We start from the raw sequence: 21,065 nt of genomic DNA on the forward strand, positions 1-21,065 counted from the left end.
GCCCCTGTTGCTGTGGTTCGTGTTTGTGCACGCAGCATGTATACGCACTGCGCATAAGCACCACGGCTTGACACAGGTTGCCAGTTCCCTTAGTCACAGTGAAGGCAAAGCCACCTCTCAGCAATCACTCCTTTTGCCTTATAAAAAGCATAGAATAAAGTGGGGATGCCTAATAATATAGATTGTAATATCAAGCACGAATTATGGTGCATGTAAAGAACAGAAGACTGTACAGCAATCCGAATGGCTCCTTTGCACAGTATGAAGGCCTGTCCACCAGGCTGCACAACAATCCGGTTTTTGCAGCATTGAAACACATTTTAAAAATGCAAATCCTATTGAAACTGCAAAAAGTGTGCTAGATTCTATCACTATAATTTACGGTCCTTCCATTTCCACTAGGATATGATAGCACGTCTAGCCAGTTGTCTGTGTTTCTAACTTAGAATTATTATGCTTAAGCTGTTGCATTAACGTAGACAGAAATTTCAATGGCAAACTTGTAAGGCATATTGAGAAACACCCAATGGCTCTCTATTGATGAATAAAAGGCTTTTACAGGGCTCTAAAACTGCCAAAGCTCCGAACGAGTGTGACTATTGGTGTTGAATCTGAGGCAAGCTTTGAGGTTGGGCTATTTGCTAATCCATCTTGAACAAAAAGCGTAGGAGTGGACAACAGACAAAGAAGGGAACAAAGACAACCGTTCCCTTCTTTGTCTATTGTACACTGCTGCACTGTTTGTTGACGATGAACTTCGTTTGAGGTTTCTAGTCTCACTGATATAAGTTGTACCACAGTTCATGCGTGGAATTTTGTAGATTACCCCTGGTAACTTTGATTGCTCCAAGAGGTCTTTAACATGTGTGAGCTGTCATGTTACCTAGTTTTTTGGCATCGGGGAAATTCTCACACAATTCGTGTAAAAAAATCTTGCAATTGACTCGCTTATTCCCTGCACCATGGGATGCCCACATACTTTTGCGGCTCCCGTTTGTCCTCCCAAAGAATCAAAGTGCTCCTTAGAGAAATAGTTACCAGGAGGTTACCCACAAAATGCGTGAACTGTGACACATCTTATATTAGTGGAACGAAAAGTTCAAAGAAACAACAAAACACCATAAAAAGTGCCTTGAGAAAGGCAAGACATGCTCAAACACTGGTGGATAATTATTCATTACTAACCAAGCGATTAATTTGGACACCACTGCTGTAATCGCAATGAAGAAAATCGTTATACATCTGATCTGAAATCTGGCATGCGTGGAACTTACTTTAGCTGTGCATGTGTTGACCTACCCAGGATATACTATTGAATATTTGCCTTTCGTTGAGAAGATAAAGAAGAAGAAGAAGCTGTCGAGAAGAACGCGTGAGCTCTCAAGAAAGAAGAGAAAGAAGAAAGCATCCGCCATGGACTGTTCGAACTGCTATGTGTAAATAATGTAAATATAGTCTTGTTTCTTCAAGTGCCGTGACCAGTTATTTCACAAAGTGGTGCCGAAACCCATCCGGAGTACTCGCCGGGACAATACATGCTACCAATGCTCATCGGGAACTTTTGAACGGAAGACAGCACGTCGTAAGGACAGCGGCAACCTTAGAAGAAAGCCAGAAAGGAAATCCTGAAGGAACATATGCCGCTGCTTTTCGCCGTGACAGCAAACTGACCAGTCGATTCAGGTGAGCATGGTCACGCATTGTTGAAGCAACATGAATCGCGTCAGAGCGCTGAAAGAGAAGCGAGCGGCGCGACGACAGATAAATACGCGTCTCATCAATGAAGCCAAAGCCGTGATGGAAAGTGCTGACAGTGCAAAGATTTCATCTTTGATTGAACGGCTACAAGGCAACAACGCAGGTTTGAATAAAGGTAACGCCGAGCTGGAAGAGCTTATTCCAGAGGACGAGTTCGCTACAGAGTTTGAAGCTGTGTTGACATATCAAGACGCTGCGCTAGAAATGCTGGGACAGCTGAAGGCTCGGGAGTGGCAATTGCGTCAAAACCCTTGTTCTACGACAACCCAGTCTCTACCTGCAAGGCCATCCCAGATGCCCGAGGATCGCACACCGCGCAAGGCAATCAAGCTTCCCACACTCCAGCTGCAGACATTTGACGGACAGCTCTGCCACTGGCCTTCCTTTTGGGAGCAGTTTAAGACCTCTGTGGAGGAAAACGAAAACCTGATAAAAGGAGAAAAGTTTCAATATCTAAAGACTCTACTGAAAGGGGACGCAGCCGCCGCAATTTCTGGTCTGCAAGCGACGGCCGAGTGCTTCGACGATGCCATCGAGATTCTGAAGAGTCATTTCGGAGATAACCGGTGTATCGTACAGGACCATCTACGCCGACTGCGTGCTCTACCAGCAGTTGATTCTTCGGAAGACGTCTACAACCTTCGAAAGCTGTTGGATTATGTGCAGTGTCACATCAGAGGTTTGAAAGGATTAAACGTCAGTCCTGCCAGTTATGCAACTATGATGACGGATATTTTGTTGAAGGCATTGCCAACAGACATCGTCGTTGGTTATTACCGGAAAGAAGCCAACCTAAGGTCACCACCGTCTACGACAGATAATGCAAGCTCGGGACAACAAGAGCATGACATCCCCGACAGACACAGCCGAGAAGGAGTTGCAAGAACTCCTGAAGTATCTTCGCGTGGAAGTTGAATGCCGCGAAAGAAGTGAAGCTCATGAATTGAAAGGAAAGAAAGGCGCCCGTCCACCCGAAGAGAAAAGGAACTTGAACGCCACTCTACCAACAGCAGCGGTCTTGCAGTCTTCCTTGAAAGCCAAGGATAAAGACTGTCTATTTTGTGGGTCTGCAAAGCACGCGACTCCAGTTTGTGACAGCAGTATTTCCTATGAAGAAAAGTTGAAGAAATTGGCTGCCAAGAAGCGATGTTATCGATGCACCGTAAGGGGGCATCTAGCCAAGGACTGCTACAGAAAGGTCAAGTGCGGAACATGTGGAGGTAGACACGTTTCTTCAGTGTGCGATCCGAAGTGGAGACCTAAGAAGAAAGAACACGAAGGCTCCGTAACTGCAAACAGTCTGCATACCAGCTCTCATTCGTACGTGGACTCTGAAGTCTCATTGCAAACATTTAGGGCATGGGTCATGGGGAAAACACAAAAGGCCTATATTCGTGGCATTGTGGACAGCGGAAGCCAGCGTACATTTATTCGTGAAGATGTATCCAAGACGCTTGGATTGAAAGAACTTGGATCGGTCAATCTACAGCTAAATGTATTTGGACAGACAAGTTCCGTTCCGAGACAACATCGTGTCGTCGAACTAAAACTTCACAGTCACTATGACACCAAGGAGCACCTGTTAACCGCCATTGAAGTACCATTCGTCTGCAAGGATGTTGTGCAAGTACCAGTCGACCATGACTTTGTCAGAGACATCGAAATCGAAGGTCATCTCCTTGCTGACAAGTTGGTGATACCTGGCATGGCTGCAGTTCCAGGAATCAGCCTTTTAATCGGTGCCGATCAGCTTGGGCAATTCATGTCGGGAGAGACGAAGCGATACCATGGACACAAAAGCTTGGTGGCTATGGGTTCTGCCTTTGGATGGATGTTGCAAGGGCCACTTTCTTTTGACACCTCTTTGGAATCAGCTCTCAACGTATGCGTCTTGCGACTAAGTACGTCTGCTGACTCTACTGACGAGATTCTACGGAGGTTATGGAACTTGGAGAGCATCGGGATTATGCCATCCGAGAACACTCCGACCAAAGAAAAGAATAGGGTGCTGGAAGGATTTGAACAGGAGGTTACTTTCTTCAATGGTCGCTACCAAGTCGCGCTTCCGTGGAAAGAAAGTTGTGGACAACTAGATGATAACTGAATACAAGCAATGAAGCGGCTAAAGTATCTGGGGAAAAGAATGAAGAACAATCCGGAGTTTGCTGTGGAATATGATGCCACCGACATGTCATCAGAAAGCTTTCTACTCACGTTTCGCCGATTTATAGCACGTCGAGGATTGCCTGATGTGATCTATACAGATAACGCACAGACTTTCAAGAAAGCGTCAAAGGAAATCTCCTCTTTGGCCGGAGTATTGTTCGGTGGAGAGCTACAAGACTACTGCTCTCAAAGAAGAATTGAGTGGAAGTTTATTGTAGAAAGGGGAGCGTGGTGGGGCGGCTTCTGAGAGAGGTTGATAAGAACTCTCAAGACCAGCCTCCGGAAGATTCTAGGCAAAGCGAAGCTTTCGCCTGAAAAGTTAACCACACTGTTGTATGAGGTAGAGGCGGTAATTAACTCCCGGCCCCTCACTTACCTGTCAACATCAGCCGAGGATAGTGAAATACTAACGCCGGCTCATTTCTTAAGCGGTAAACGCTTAACAAGCCTTCCCTATCCGAACGAAAAAGCCGACACTTCAGGATCAAGATCGACGGTCACGAGAAAGTGGCTCCATCGTAAGCGATTGTTGGAACATTTTCGGAAAAGATGTAGGAAAGAGTACCTGCTTAACTTGCGCTCTGCGCACTATGCCAATGTGCAGGGTTCTATCTATCTCAAAGCTGGTGGCACCGTTCTTCTTTATGAAGACAGCATCCCACGGCAGCTATGGAAGATGGGGAGAATCAAAGATGTACATCGTGGACGTGACCAAAATATAAGAAGCTGTTCGGTTAAACTTCCCACAGGCTCTGTAATACGACGACCTGTCCAGCTTCTCTACCCGATGGAACTGTCTTCGCTGTAATGAATTCAAAGTGCGCGGCTTTGCGGGGGGCGAAGGATATTGAATATATGCCTTTCGTTGAGAAGATAAAGAAGAAGAAAAAGCTGTCGAGAAGAACGCGTGAGCTCTCAAGGAAGAAGAGATAGAAGAAAGCATCCGCCATGGACTGTTCGAACTCCTATGTGTAAATAATGTAAATATAGTCTTGTTTCTTCAAGTGCCCTGACCAGTTATTTCATATATACACCAGCACCTACTGGCACCTAGGCCATAAATAATCACCCTCTTCGCATTCTTCATTGTGAACAAGGGGCCCGTAGTGGTTCTGAAACGTTAATTTTAATTGTTGCCTTTCCAAAAAGGTACCTCACATACATGAACCCATTTCGTCGACAGGTTTTCATTCGTCCACTGAAACAGATCGAGATAGCAGTGACTTGTGGGCTTTCATTTATTCAAGGTTAACAAAAGTTACCTAACAACGTCATAGTGAGTTGGTTGTCACTGAGAAGATGCGGACACTGGCGGTTTTCTGAATTTGGTATCACCACATACTGATATTTCAGTCAAACATTTCTTTTCCCATCCCTTGAAAACACTGTCTTACTCTATTAGTGGCCTTCGGTGAGAAAGGCTAGGATGCTTGTGTCACTACCACAGCCATTGTTGATGAACCATTCCACGGACATTGGAATGGTTTGTCAACATTATCTCTATACATACGAGCCAGCTCATGTGACGGAACATGCAAGCCATGTATTCTCAAATGCCTCTACTAAAAATGGCACCACGTTGCCTCACTCCGCTAAATCTAAATACTGAAAAGCCTCCTCACTGTCCATGTATGTCACCGTCTTAAAGAAAGGGCATTAAATTTAAAGGCCTCGTTTTCCACCGTGTGTTTAATGGCCAGATGCAAGATCACTAAAAGGTGTGCACGTTTTACGTTTTCACTCTATTTGCTTAACGTGCATTGTCACCTTCATTTCGGTATTTTCCCTGTATCTCAACATCGTGTGAACGCCTTGCCAATAACAACAGCCAGGTATTTCAGATGAACGCATATACACGGAAGAAAATTGCTAGGAGCACTTACAACTAAGTTTTAAAATTCGTTAGAATGCGGTGCGGACGGTACGCATCTACATACCGCTTTAATCGGGTCTGTTGACAGTGCAGGTTTACCGTGAAGCAATACGGATATGCCATACCGTCGTGGTCGGCATGTCAGTATTTTAACCCGCAAGACCTCTACCGCATCACTTTACCGCAAGCAGTGAGCAACTAGCGCGGCTAAAAAGTTCTTAAAAAAAGCTGCGCGCCGACCACGACGGTACGGCATTTCCCTCAGTGGCGCGCACCAGTATGTCAGCGTAAACTTACCTCGGCGTTCAAGATTCGAACACACGGCAGGCGTTTCAGCGTAGCCGTCAGCTTGCGGTTCAGCAAGCGCGTTTTCTTGATCTGGCTTTCCGCATCGGCGTCTTCAGAGATGTAGCAACGTGGCAGCACTTTGAAGATGTATACTCCACGGGGGCCACATCGTGCTGCAGTTGCAGAACTAACTTCTAAAATGTAAAGAAAATACAACCTTCAGTGACTGATGACAAACATCTCACAATTTCAGAATACGTACCCCTATATTGAAAAAATCCGTAAACAGGGGGTGGGTGCTCAAGCCAACGTTTCGACAAGTGGACTTGTCTTCTTCAAGGCTGGAACTGATTTCCTTAGCTATCGTGTGTATATGCTTCGTGTCCTCTCCAAAAGAGGGGAGAAGGGGTGGGGACGGGGGGGGGGGAAGAGGCCACCGCGACGACTGGGTGAGTCATAAGGAACGCGGAAAAAAAAAGGAAAGCGGGGGGCGGGGGGTGGGGGGACGGGAGGGTGTACGTTTCACTGAATGATTGTCAATGGCAGCACGTGGCATTTTAACAATAGTAGGTTCGCAGTATAATAGTATATTGTCGCATATATCTTGAGGGTCAGGGATGGCACTGCAAACGTCGTTACCACCAACGTACAAAACGACAGTCTACGCGCTGAAAGTGCATCGCAGAGACGGCCTCAGCCATTCGCACAGCGTCAAAACCACCAAAACTAAATGTGCAGGTCTCGACGGATGTTTTCAAGTGAAGGCGACTCCTGCACATGAATTTAACCCGTCTGTCGCCTATCACCACACCGCGCAAAGAAGGCATACCTCAAACAAGGCCGGCGACTGCGGTGAGGGTACCGAGTAGAACATAGGCAAGTAAAGGCTGGGGACAAGGCCGAGAAATCGTCGGATCGTTCCCTAGCTACAGTAGTACCTGTCTAGGGGCAGGGAGTACCTCCCTAAGGGCACGTCATATCCGGTTTCGAGCCAAACCGGGGAGAGCCAGACTCCGGCGATACGCTTTCTTCCTTACGGCCTGCTCTTCGGGTCTCCACCTTTCACCACCGCTCGGTGTGGCGCTGCGGCCCCTCGCAACCCTCGCCAGCTGAGCTACAGCACGGCTGGAGTAGAGGAGCGGCGCGCGCGCACTTGCCGCTCCTCAAGCCCTGCCCTGGCTACAGGTGCTAATTGACATGGGCGTCTTCAAAAACAGGCGATTCCTTTCCCTTTCTGAATGCCCTGCCTAATAGGATCCAGCAGCATAACATTATATTCGGGAAGCGCCGAATCATAAACGTTCGAAAGGAACATTTTAACGCGAGGCACATGAAGAAAAAATGTGCGCATTAATTGTTTCGAATACTTTTTACTGAATAATACCTGCTGCACTTCGAACATTCCCTTTAGAAAATTTCAGTATGAAGGTAAAAAAAATAAAAACACAGAATAGGCATTACTACGTAAACAAGCAACTCGCAGAAGGATTTTTTTCTTGCTTTCTCGTCGAGAAAGGAGAGTTGATTTGGTCACAGTCTAATGAATTTTCTGGACGGATTGTGTGCATAATTAGAGGGCTTCTCTTTTGAGTCGGCGATTTTCTTCGTGTGGTTGATGACAATGAATTTTTCGGCAATTAAAGCTGCGGATCGTGTTGCGTGGCTGTTGTCAACTCACTCTGGACAGTTTAGGATTGGCGCGCGTTCGAGCCGACGCTCGACGAGTAGCTGAATAACTTCAAGCGTATTCGTTCTTGGCAGATGCGTTGCCACGTGCTCAGACAAATTAATTAAATTGTTCAAAGGAGCGAGAAACTCTGGCGTTGGATAGCATAGCCCGCTCCTGTCTTGGCCTTGCAACAGTGCGTACAGAGGATTGTCCTTGTTGCATGTTGTGACTAGGATTTCACAGGATCCACAACCAAAATCTTTTATTAGCTTGACAATGTAGCCGGCAACATATGGCAAGCCCGAGTAAGTCACCGACCTTGGTGTAGGTGCTTGACATTGCGTTAGGTCTTCCAGCTCGTCGTGAAATTTTTCAGTGTGGCTGCCACTTGTTCAGCATCAAATCGGGTGTTTCGGCTTCTTTTGGGCATAGTGACTTAGCCTTCACCATGCGATCAAGGGCAGCCGTAACGGCTCTGGCGTCCAATTGGTCGTTGCCACCACACATTTCTCGAATTCGCCCAAAGAGCGCCGCAATGGGATCGCTATTTAGTTTCTTAGTCAGTACACAACTGATGCCTTCTTGAAGCAAGAAGCGTGTAGTTTCCACAGTAGATTACGTGGTGAATAGCAACGCTGGAAAAGTCGCTTCTTGCGAGAGCGCCGTTGCCTGAGGCGACTGAACACGACTGTACATTTTTTATGCATACAGTGAACTTGTTTTCAGCCCACAGCAAACGATGATCGCGTGTACTGCAAATCGGCGCCTTGTAACCACTTCCAGCATAAGAGTATCATGGATATCAAAACATTCCTTCATGGTTTTCATAAAACGAATGGTGGCATCCGCGTTTTTGAAATCATGCAGGTCCCTGTCTCCACAGTAATTCTCCTGCAGATGTTGTAGCGCCGCACACTCCTGTGGCGACAACACTTGGACAGCACGCACACGTTTTGCTTTTAAAGATTCGTCGGATACACATGTTTCCGTGGTTGGTTGCGCGCAAGTTTCACAGTAATCGACTTCTGATACCTGTACAGTTTCTATTCGTATATACCACTTATAACGTCGCAGCCATCCGTGAGCTGCCTGTCGAGGAAGTGGCTTCGGATATTTTTGGTCGCATGGCACGGGTCAAGGAAGATTACCTGGTCAGGGTCATGATAACCGTGCGGAAGGAGCCCATGTGCTTGAACATTGTGGTGTTTCCCGAGTAGTTGTCGGTTACAGTACGCACGATGTTGAAAACACACGACTCGACTGCGGCGATCAATTCTTTTGTCCATTCGAAAATGCTTTTTTTACTCAGCTGCTTAATCAAATATAATGAGCAAAGTATCTTATATTGACTGTTCGTGCCACACAGAACAAAGCAAAAAACCCTGTTTGCCAAAATCCCCCGCGTGTTCGATGCGCTGCTGTCTGGTCTGTCCTTAAAGCCAAACACGGCATCTCCTTTTATGTCATTGGCCTAATGCTTGCTTCATCAATAATTAATGAGGCCTGCTGCTCGGAAGTGACGCTTCGTGAACCACTCTTTTTCGCATTGCAGCACTCATTCCAGATGAGTTTGGGCTGGGGCCCATGTATTTTTGGAGGGTGCATTTTGCTGGTACACTCAAAGCCAAAAATGGAAAAAATGAGAGTAACTGCGGGTTTGAGTCCTAAAGACCAACTGCAACTCCCCAAAAAGACCAATTGGAACAAGATGGCTGACATGTCTCAAGTTGGGGTAGTAACCGTTTAGTGTTGGGTTGGAAGGGAGGAACAGAAGGACGAACGGCAACAGTTGCTCTTGGCGCGCAACCGTTGCTCTCCCGCAGGACGCACACTGTATCGGTCGATGCATGGGCCACATTTTCTTGCGGGCTGGCGTAAGGAAACTACTTTTCGTAAACTGAACAGAGAGATGCGCACGCTAATAGGGACGTTTAGCTTGTACGTATAGTTTTTAACGTTACCGTGTTAACGGAACACATGTTTTAGAAAAGTTTTAGCTCCCCGTACGTAAATGGATAACTTTACGTTTGAATAAACCATGAAATGGTGATGACAACGGCATTTAAATTATATTTAATTTAGATAAGATTGTATCACCGCTGCGGCAAAATCACGAGGGGTTTGTAGCGTGTACAGTATCCCGGTATACGCAAAGGGTTACCGGGTTATCCGACGATGGTGTCGCCATCTTGTGACGCTTCGTGCAACCATAAACATCGACACGTTTGTTTTCGCCTAGTGTTTTTGAGGGAAAAAATGATTGAAAAGGTAACTTATTCGTAATTATGCCGCGGTAAGGCATTTACACCAGAAGTAGAAGGCACGATGTTTCTGCAATAACAACTTTTTTGCTTGCCTGGTTCATCTTGTTCCCGCTTAATGTCGTCACCTATCCAGCCTGTCGGGGTATTTATATCAAGGCGTTTCACGTTTTTACGGCTTCGGTATTGTATTTCTAAGTCACTCTAGTGACTTTAGCCGCTGAAACAAGGTCATCGCAATTGGCGCTCGCACTTCGGCTTATTTTTATTCGGCGGCTGGAGCCTCGGCAAAGCGGGTATCGCGAGTAGCCGCGAACGAAGGTGGATTTGCGAGATAGGGCCGTACACGTAAAGCCAATCCGGCGAGTAGTTCACGTTCCGTAAAGGCCCGCGCATGCGCAGATTCCTTCTGCCAAAACACGGTACTAACGTAAATATAAAAGCCCCAAATACAAGCTAAAGGCTCCTAATAAAAGGCATGCTTGCACTAGAACGCCAGCACCTGAAGCTGCTGTCGTCGCAAGTTAAATGGCGTGTTCGCGTATAACAATTGGCATAAATATATAGCCTGGGAATGTGGCAATAAAATGCGAAGCTTCGCGAGACTCCGTGTATATTTCACGACAAACAAGCGGTTGAGAGAAGTACACAGTTGATAGACTTTACATTTGCGGTTTTATGCTGAACGGCAGTCTCCCAAAGCAGCAAAAGCCCCGACTGCAGGGTTGCAGCAGAGATCAAGCAACGCACACTTATATCGCGATGCGCAGAAAGACTGACAGCGAGCTAACGCCGCTGCCTTCCACCCCCTTCATCTCTACCTTGTCACTGGCTGATTTTGGCGGGCGGGCAGCTATCGCAATCGGGTTCGGTAGTTTGACTTTGTGTTTAATCTCAGAGCAAATGGACGTTATCAGCTCGGGCGGTGTTGTCTTTTCAAAGGGGAGGCGACTCTTCTGCAAAAAAAATATTTATATTAATATTAATAATGATAATAAAGAAGTATAAAACACACCTCCGGACAAAAAAGAAAAAAAAAATGAAATTACTGGCCTTTTAGCTAGCGCAAAAGGGAGCACTCGCAAAGCCTGTGTTTTCGCGAGAGACTCATTACCTTGACGTTTTCAGATGTTTACATTGTTACTTTCTATTTTCTTTCAAACATCACCACTGGTTCTGCACGCCTATGCTCCTTTCACTAACGTGTCAGAACGCGCAACGACCCATCGGTACCTACATAACCCCGCTTCCTTTCAGATGGCGTCAGAGCGTGTGGTGGCGTAGTGGTTAGAGTACGCGCACGGCGATTAAGTGGTCGCGAGTTCGAATCCTGTGTGTTTGTTGCAAATTTTCTGAAATTTATTTCTGAATGAGATGTCTGTACATCGTTTGTACATCCAAACAAATATCTGTATAAACCTCAATTTGCTGTATAAGTCAATCAAAAACGATTTTTTTGGCCCAAGAAGAAACTAAGGAGTAACGAGAAGGAGCATCCGTTGCTCCCTTGAGGAGGGAGCATCAGGAAGGAGTAACAGTTGGTCCTCAAGGAGCAACTGGGCGGACAAACCGTTCATGCCCCGAAGGAGCAACTGAAAGGAGAGCAACGGTTCGTCCCCTTGCCGTTGCTCCTTTTAGGAGAGTAATGGGAGTGGCAATGCACTTGCTCCCTCAAAGGAGGAACCCCTATACCCTCGTTGCTCTCTTGTGGCTTAGAGTGTAAGTTTAGGAGCCCTGGCGTTCGAGCATGGTCGTAACCTTCGACGAGAGAAATCTCCATATGATGCATTACCTCTTCAGGTACGTCAGATGCTGCTTCCCGTATCGTTCAATTTAGTGAATCAGGAACACGGCCATTTTGTGTCTATTGTGCGAGTCCGTCTCGATTTGTGTCACCCAAGCAAGATGTTTGCTTTCGCGATAGAATGCACCGCGCTGCTCTTCCTTGACGAGTTTTTCTAGTAACTTCTTACTCTTGGAACAGTGATATGACACTTGAGAGCGAAGCCTCGAGATAGTGGAGAGGTACCGGCTTGCACGTTGGTGATCGTTGTTCGTGGTTTGCGTGCTCATGCTTTTGGTGTCCTCGTGGCATATGACAGGCACATGGTCTTCCACAAGCAGCGATTCAAGCGGCTGGGCATTCCGCTTGATTTGTTTTGGAGGAGGTACAGCAGCGCGATGAGCAGGTTCCTTGCGAGGCCTTTTCGCAGGAGGCATCATGTACGCCGCATAGCCCTCGAAAACGATGGACACAGTGCCAGGCCAAAGATTCTTTATGCGGTACCCGCAACCGTAGTCAGTCGGAAGGAAGTGCTGGCTACACCCGACCGCACACGGCGATTTATCGTCGATAATTAAATCCTTCCTCGCAATGTTCCCTTGCCATTTGGCGCAGAAATTTCACTCACTAGGAAATTGGTGAAATGAAACTCCTGGGCTTTTCCCAGGGCGCGAGCGGCAAAAGGGCACGCAGCAGTACACCATCTCGATGCTCCACGTGTACCAGTTTAACCCTGAAATACCCTGAAAATATTATAACGACGCAATCAGAAATCGATTGAGAAAATTGTGCATTTTAAGCGCACAGCAAGTATACTTAGTTGGGGAAATACAGCAGCGAATGTATTCATTGGTATCGGTGATATTCCGCGGCAGATCCAAAACACGTGGGGCAAGCGTGGTCGGTTCCCTCGGCCAGAGGCGAGGCGTCGACTGAGAAAGAGGAGGGTTGGTTCGAAGCACCCCCACTCGGCGAACGCTGCAACGAGCTGTGCAGAATCCTCCCTACTGTTCTCTCCTTGGGTGCGCAGGCCGTAGGGAAGTGCGCGCGTGCCGCTCCTCTAGTCCGGCCACTGTAGGATTTTACACATCAGTAAAATTTTCCTTTCCGAAAATTTAATGCCAAACTCGCGTTTTGGTGGTCCCAATGAGGCGGTTGTTAGAGGTGCTGACTAACGAGTTGATACGCGCATAGTCACGCCACCTGGCGGGTGTTCAGACCATTGCTTGCTAGGCCGCGAAATGGGTCGAGTGGCCGCTCTTTACTAAAGTATATTTCTCTATACTAGGCATGCGTACAAGCATTGAATAACGCGCTAAGAGAACAGAAGAAACGGCCCTTTGAAGACGCGCAGTACGTACGCGCACGTGCAAGCACGCCGTGGCTAGCACACGACGCAAGGAGCCATTCACAGGAGCCGTGGTTGAGCCAGAAGCTGCCAGGCGGCGACTACGTTCGATCTCGCGGGCAATAGCTACTCTTCAAATGACATTAAAATTCTTCCGTACGCTGACGACGGTGCTGTATTCTGTGTGGCAAAGGAAGTGTCGAAGAAATATTGAAATCATTGACATCAAAGAAATTGCGCGACGAAAACACGGACAGAAGAAAACATGTACAAACACAGCGCAAACTTTCAACTGAATTTATTGTGCCACTGAATCTGCTTATATATTGCCACAGTATACAGGGTGTTTCAAGGAATGTGTCCGAAAATACTCAAAAATCAGGAAGACGTGATATTTGTTCGATGCCTTCACAGTTACTTCTTTTGTAGCCGCAGGCATCTTAACATAGCTAAAGACATCATCTGGGACACTAATTATGAAAGTTAGGTTAATTAACTTTTTAATTAGTGGAGGTAGGTGGCTAAGTCAAATGGGAGAATTCAAGTCCTCGATGCGAAGAACCCATTGCAGCTTTGAGGTTTCGAAAAAGCGGCCTCTAATAATAATTGCGAAGTAATGCAATTGAACCAAATGCAGCGGCGAAACCGCAACCGAGCGCTCAACTGCCATATTCTTCTGAGACGTCCAGAATGAGTGAGCGTCGTTATATCGAGCATCAACCGACTTCGTTGTGCTGGTGTGTGGGCTGCGCTTGCTATTACAGCACGCATGGCGCACATACATTAACGAACGCTGAAGAACTGTGTACTCGTTGTCTTGAACAGTGACGTCATTCTGGTCGTCGTCTTGTTGCGCTCATCGGTGCTTCGGTTTCGGTTTCGCCATTGAAATTGGTTGAATTTCATTACGCTGCAATAATTAATAGAGGTCGCTTTTTCTTTATCTCAAAGCTGCGATGGGTTCTTCGCATAAAGAACTTCAGTTCTCCCATTTGACATAACCGCCTAACTCCACCAATTAAAAAGTTAATTAATCTAACTTAGATAATTAGTGTCCCAAATGATGTCTTTAGCTATCTTAAGATGCCTGCAGCTACAAAAGAAGTAATTGTGAAGGCGTCGAACAACTATCGCATCTTCCTGATTTTTTAGTATTTTCGGGCACATTTTTTGAAACACCCTGTATATCACGCATGCGCGCAAATGGACGCGACGCGAAAAAGACAGCGTATGCATAAAAAAAAAGATGAGTAAAAAACAAACAGTTACACGTTTGAAGATCTTAGGAACACAAGCTCCTCATCAGTGAGGGCCAGTGATGGTGAGCTAACGCACAAATCACCTAATTTAATAATCGCTTCTGTCACTTCGCGAATTAGCTGCGTTCTGCCGCGTCAAACGACCGTATACATAGAGCGAAGGAAGGGAGGCAGCCACAATCTCGACAGTGGATCGCTGAAAAACCACCAGAGCCATTTTTTACATTGTTGTGGTGTTCACGTAGCCGGTCATTGAGGCATCGCCCGGTTTGCCCAATGTACTGCTTCCCACACGAAAGAGGGAGGCAGTACACCACAAGTTCGGCACACTCAACGAACTTATTCCGTTGCCGCTTAGTGCACATCTCTGGCGGGACGGCATTTGGGTCCGTGAGCCTGCATAGCTTCCCGAGCTTATTGGGAGCCGAGAACGCCAGCTTGACGTTTGCCTTCTGGGCAATCTTCTTCATGTTGTGAGATATCCCATGCATGTAGGGTACAACACCTACTTTGGGGCGTCTGCCGGACGGAGCATCAGCGGCCGGCAATTGCCGTCTGGGTCGCGTTCCTCTTAAAATCCATTCCGCGACGGACACTAGCACGTCTTTGGATATCCTGCCGCTCACAAACGTTCAATTTACTGCTCAAAACTGGCGCCCACTACGTGGCAGCAAGACTTTCTGAGGGCGTTCGTGAAGCACAAATTGACTATGGCTCGTTTAACAAGCTTTGAGTACGCGGACATGTACTGCAAAAGTGATTTGTTGGCTCGCGGCTCGTACGACCAACACGTGTGGCTATCATGAAACGTTAGGCTGAGGTCAAGGAAGCAAATAGATCCTTCCACTGGCAGCTTATGCGTGACTTGAAGGGGGGCTAGGCACTTTTGAATAGTGCCTAACGCCTTGCTAGCTTCTAAAACAAAGTGATCGGAAGGACAGTGAATAAAATTGAGGAAGTCGTCAACGTATCTAAAAATTTTAAAAACCGCGTTGCCTTGCGTTTGAAGTAAAATGTCATGATCTAAACGGGATGAAAACAAGTCACTAAGGATGGTAGCAATGCAAGAGCCAATACAAACACCACTCTTCTGCAAAAAATATTGGTCATCCCAGGTGATAAAAGCAGAATTAAGATAAAACTGTAAAAGGTTTAAAAAATTACTGCACGAAATTCTTGCCTCGCCTTAGGAGACAGCGCCGTGCTCATCAATGCATTGCTCCATACAGGACAGTGGGCTCTCATGGGGTAAAGAATAGTATAACACGCAGGTGCTTTTTTGTGTGTGGCGGTAGGCTAAAGCTCTTCTCCTCTGTCCACTTGGTCACCTTGTTCAGACCAAGCTGAACGTGCCGCTCACAGGTCGCCAGGATATAGATCCTGAAGGTACATCGTCCACATATGTGCAAGAAAACATACCGCGTGGCATGTACAGACGCGACAAACTCATTCTAACAATATTGGGACACTTCAGTTTCCTGAACGAATGACCGTGATAAAGCACTTCCCATTCGGACACGGAATGTCCGATTATGGTCAACATCCTATTTCGTACACCTACATGAGAGAGGTCTCTCAGTATTGCAGACTACAGTGTTGTACTGTAGGCATTTTCCTTGTCAAGGAATACTGAAAGAACTGCTTATGGCCTCGCGAATTTGAGCCGCAGTGTGTATTAAGGGGTCAGTTGTGGATCGATCATCTCAAAACAGCACTGGTATGGGTCTAGTAATTTGTTTTGAGGAAGAGTAGCCGCCGTCTATTTATCATCTTTGGGAATACTTTGCAGAAAAAAATGTGTTAGCGCCATAGGCTGGAAACTCGAAACAGAAGATGGATCCTTGTCCTGTTTGAGAATAGGAATATCGATGGCCTCTTTCCAAGCAGAGGGGGCCTCACCGGAAGACCATACTGCATTGTACAGGGAAAGCAAAGCCACTTAGTATCGAAGCTTGGGCGTGTTGGTTAGACATCGGAGGGGATACAGCGCAAGAGAAAACGAGGACAAGAAAGGCGACGCACACGAGCGCTCTGTGTGCGTCGCCTTTCTTGTCCTCGTTTTCTCTTGCGCTGTATCCCCTCCGAAAGCAAAGCCTCCTGTGTATCTGGAGGTAAGTGTTTTAACATGTGATATAAGATGTGACCTCAGCGTTGACGCAATAAATGATAATCTGACTAGTATCATTAAGGAATGTGCAGTGGAAGTCGGGGGTACAGTCGTGAGACAAGACACTGGTAAGCTATCCCAAGAGACAAAAAACCTCAAGGTAGTCGGTAGCAACGGCAGCACAGCGAACGTACGACTGATTGCAACTGTGCTTTTTCGCAGATATCAAGAAACCCGGTGCCTGGTTCAAATGTTTCAAGGCTTTTCAAGCTGCGCAGAAACTACGTTGGATCGCTGACTGCTCATCGACTTGTGTTTCTGCGGGGCGCTGCAAACCATTCTGCGAAACAGATATAACCTGGACACTTCGTGCATCCTCGTAGTCGGCAGCAGCGGCAGCACAGCGAACGTACGACTGATTGCAACTGTGCTTTTTCGCAGGTTGGTAGTTCACTGCTGTTGCTGCTGCTGCCACCATAGCAATTGTTGCCTTTGTTGTCGCGACGCGTTTCGTCAGATTGTGCAGTAATGTCTGTGAAAGATGTTTGTCTCTCTTGTAAAAACGGTTTTGACTCACCTGATCTGGCAGTTCAATGCGCGGAATGTTCTGCTTCTTACCATTTCGGAGCCTGCTCGAGCCTCACAGAAAAACAATACAGAAGTAAAAGCATAGCAGCTAGACAGAAGTGGGTGTGTCCTACGTGTAAGGCTGCAAAATATACGAAGCGGCTCCGACAGATACGGCTGCGATGAATGAAATGGCTGAGATCAAACTACTTTTGTGTAACATAAACCAGAAACTTGATGGCTTGATGCCATTGAAGGTGGCTGCATCAAACATCGAAAGGGCGGTTCAGATGATGTCGGAAAAGTATGATGAGCTTCTAGAGCGATTGGAAAAGCAGGAAACGCAGACTAAGGGCATTCAAAAGCGAATCGACGCCACTGAAACGCAATGTAAAAAAAAGTTCAGATGAGAAGAACGTGCTGCAAACGGAAGTGAATGACCTTGAGTGGCGAAACAGAAAGCTAAATTTGGAATTTCACGGAATTCAGGTAACTGAAAGTGAGAACCTACTGCAGAAGGTGAACAACTTGGCTGACATGATGAGTCTACCAAAACTCTCAGAACTAGAAGTTACTGCTGTCCATCGATTGCAAGCGAGACCAGGAAAAATTCCAGGCATAATCGTGAGGTACACCAGACAGGCAGTTAGGGACCAGTGGCTGGGAAACCGGCACAAATTCAGAGAAAATAATTGTAGAGTGACTGTGTTGGAAAACTTCACCAGTCACAGCAGACAGTTGCTTAACGTCGCGAAAGAATGGGCAAAAGAGAATGGATTTCAGTATGCGTGGCACAGGAACGGAAAGGTCTTCGTGCGCAGGGTCAATGGCGAGCGCGCCATCCTTGTGCGAAACGCGAACGACTTTCCCGCATAATGTTGTTCTGGTCAACTGCGAACACTTGCAAATCTTCTCGTGATGGATGAAACAAATAATCTTGTATTTCTTTCGCAAGAATTAAATGTTATCGGCTCCACTGAACGCAAAAAATCTTTGAAATGTTTGCGTTTAAATGTTCGTACACTTAAACATAAACTAGACGACGTTCAAATTTTCACTCATGCATTTTCATTCTTGTTCGACGCCATACTATTTACTGAAACATGGCGCAAAGATAAGGATGAGGCGCTCCTCTTCACTTCTTATCAGTCTTTTTGTTTAAATCGCCCAACGCGTCGTGGGGGCGGTGTCATGTTACTGTTGAAGGAAGGCACGCAATGTGAACTGCTTCGTGAATTTTGCGTTACATGGGATGATTTTGAAATGCTTACAGTTCGATCCAGTAAATATCTTTTTTCCGTGCGTTATAGGCTACCAGAAAGAAAACTTGACGGCTAATTTTGTTTCTATGAGAAACTTCTACGTTTTTCGTCAGACAATGCATATTTTTTGGTATCGGGAGGGGACTTTAACATTGATATGTTATGCAACTCTGCACCACAGCAAACTATGAATGCAATTATTGTATCAAATGACTTTAAAAATGCTATTAGTTCACCGACCAGGATTACAGAAAAGAGTGCAACTTTACTAGATATGTTCATTACAAATGTCAACGATAATAACATCTTTGCAGGCGTTTTGTCTGAGGATATCAGCGATCATCTTTCTATCATCCTCTTTATTAAAAAAAGCACCTTGCGAGAACGTAAAATACAGACGGTAACCATTCAAGATATCTCTGAATCTAGCCTAGAAGCTTTTAGAAATGAATTGCTTAGTAGTAGCCTTACTGAGATCCTTTCCATAAAAAACGTAGAGCAAGCCTACAATACATTCTTAGACGAAATCTTAGATATTTAAAAACGCTGTTTCCCCAAAAACAAGTTCGTTTGAATAAGAAAATCCGTAAGCCATGGATGACCCGGGACTTGCTTAACAAAATTAAACATAAAAATGAGCTTTATCACAAGTTTCTTCTAAATAGAAATTCTGATATTTTAAAAGAGTATAAGGTCTACAGAAATCGGTTAAATAAGGAAATTAGCAAGCGCAGATCGCACTACATACATACTGAAATAGAAGCCAGCGCAGATAAGACTCGCGCCTTATGGACAAAGCTGAACTTATTTCTGAACCGGGATGCAACACGGGCAAGTGTAGGGAATCTGATTATCAACGGGCGCAACGTATCAGGAGCTGAACTTGCAAATATATTCAATGCCTACTTAATCAATAATACATATAATCAAATGTCTAGTGATTTTATTCAATTTCTACCTGATCAGAACTCATCCTCCATATTTTGTCAGCCTGTAGTGGACGAAGATGTTTATTCCGTTTTTTCGCAACTTAGAAACACTTCATCTCGTGATGTTGATGGTATGCAGATTAGACCCATTAAATATGCCCTAGATATCCTTGTCCCTTTTATCACTTACATATTCAATCTCTGTTTGTCAAGTGCAATGTTTTCCGATAGAATGCAGATAGCAAAAGTTAGCGTTTTGTTTAAAAAGGGCGACAAAAATGATATTCGAAACTACAGACCCATATCTATTCTGCCAGTATTTTCGAAAGGGTTAGAAAAACTTATGCATCGTCAACTGTACCAATTCTTAGAAAAACACAACGTGATTTCCCCAACTCAGTTTGGTTTCAGAAAACACCGATCTACGGAAATGGCATTAATAGAGCAAAAGGAGTTCATATTATCTGAGTTTGAAAACAAACATGCCGTTCTCGGTATGTTTGTTGATTTCAGCAAGGCCTTTGATAACATTCAGCATTCTACGTTGTTTGAAAAGTTACAATCTTATGGAACTCGTGGTCATCCACTAGACTTAATAAAAAGTTACCTAAAATATCGCAAACAGGTAGTTGAAGTAGATAGAAAGTTCTCGAAACTTAAGCGTATTACAAAGGGTGTGCCCCAGGGAAGCATCCTTGGGCCCCTTCTTTTTATAGTCTACATAAATGATTTTGTTCGAATTTATCCTGATGCTAAATACGTCTTATATGCCGATGATGTCAGCATGTTTATTTCGGCTGAAGACAGTATCACGCTTGAAGAAAAAATGAACCACTTTCTTTTGAAAGTAAAACTCTGGCCATGCTGTAATAATTTAAACATAAACACAAGTAAAACGAAGATGATACTATTTCGGCAAAAAAATAAGCCTGTGAACGAAAACTTGCATCTTAAGTATGGCGATACTCATATTGAGCTAGTAAACTGTATAAAAATTCTATATTTTCTAGCAATATGCTTTGCAATATGCAATATGCTAGCAATATGTTGACAGTGTGCTGGGGCAGTTATCGCGCGTAGTGGGTATGGTGTACAGTGGCAAAACGGTGCTACCATACAGGGTAAAGCTCTTGCTTTATAAATCTCTTTTCTATTCACATCTTACGTATTGTTTTTTGATATGGGGGACTACAACAAACACGAACTTGCAAAAACTGTACCTGATGCAAAAGAAATATATTACAATCATTTTCAACTTACCGTATGATGCTCACACTAGCGAACTGTTTCGACAGGCTGGGATACTACCCGTCCATCACCTCTACGATTTTAAGTTAGCATTGGCGATCAGGCGTGAAGCGAAAGAAAGTCGATATTTTTTGCATGACCTCTCAAAACTACAGCCAAATACTACATTGTTCGATACACGAAATAAGGAAACATGGAAAATAAAAACTTCCAAAACAATCTACTCCAAATATAAGTTATCCTACATAATTCCTACGTTACTTAATAAATATGTGAAAGCTGGCATAGATTTCCTATACTGTACACAGAACCAATTGCGCGAAATACACATCTTCAGTTTTTGTTGTTATTGTTATTGTTATTAGTGCTGTTGTTTTTCTTTTTTGGAATATGGTCTTTGTTTGTTTTGTTGCATGTTATTTGAGTTTCTACTGCTGACTGTTGCCATGCTGTCGTATTCAAAGGGGGCTGTGGGCCCTTGTCAAGCTTCCTCTTTGGGAGAGCAGCTTTTACCTGCAGCTATCCATCAAATGTGTTGATGAGAAAT

At 45.3% G+C, this 21,065-nt stretch overlaps 1 protein-coding gene across 1 annotated transcript; it reads left to right on the top strand.

Annotated features, from left to right (window-relative positions):
- Nucleotides 1-1,797: 1,797 nt before the first annotated feature.
- On the top strand, nt 1,798-8,971 carry LOC119389907 (uncharacterized). The gene is made up of 2 exons (XM_037657334.1): nt 1,798-2,437; nt 8,829-8,971. The coding sequence occupies exons 1-2, from the start codon at nt 1,798-1,800 to the stop codon at nt 8,969-8,971; spliced, it is 783 nt and encodes a 260-aa protein (XP_037513262.1).
- The last annotated feature ends 12,094 nt before the right edge of the window (nt 8,972-21,065 follow it).

The sequence above is a fragment of the Rhipicephalus sanguineus genome, chromosome 1 (assembly GCF_013339695.2).
Source record: "Rhipicephalus sanguineus isolate Rsan-2018 chromosome 1, BIME_Rsan_1.4, whole genome shotgun sequence".
NCBI lineage: Eukaryota > Metazoa > Arthropoda > Arachnida > Ixodida > Ixodidae > Rhipicephalus > Rhipicephalus sanguineus.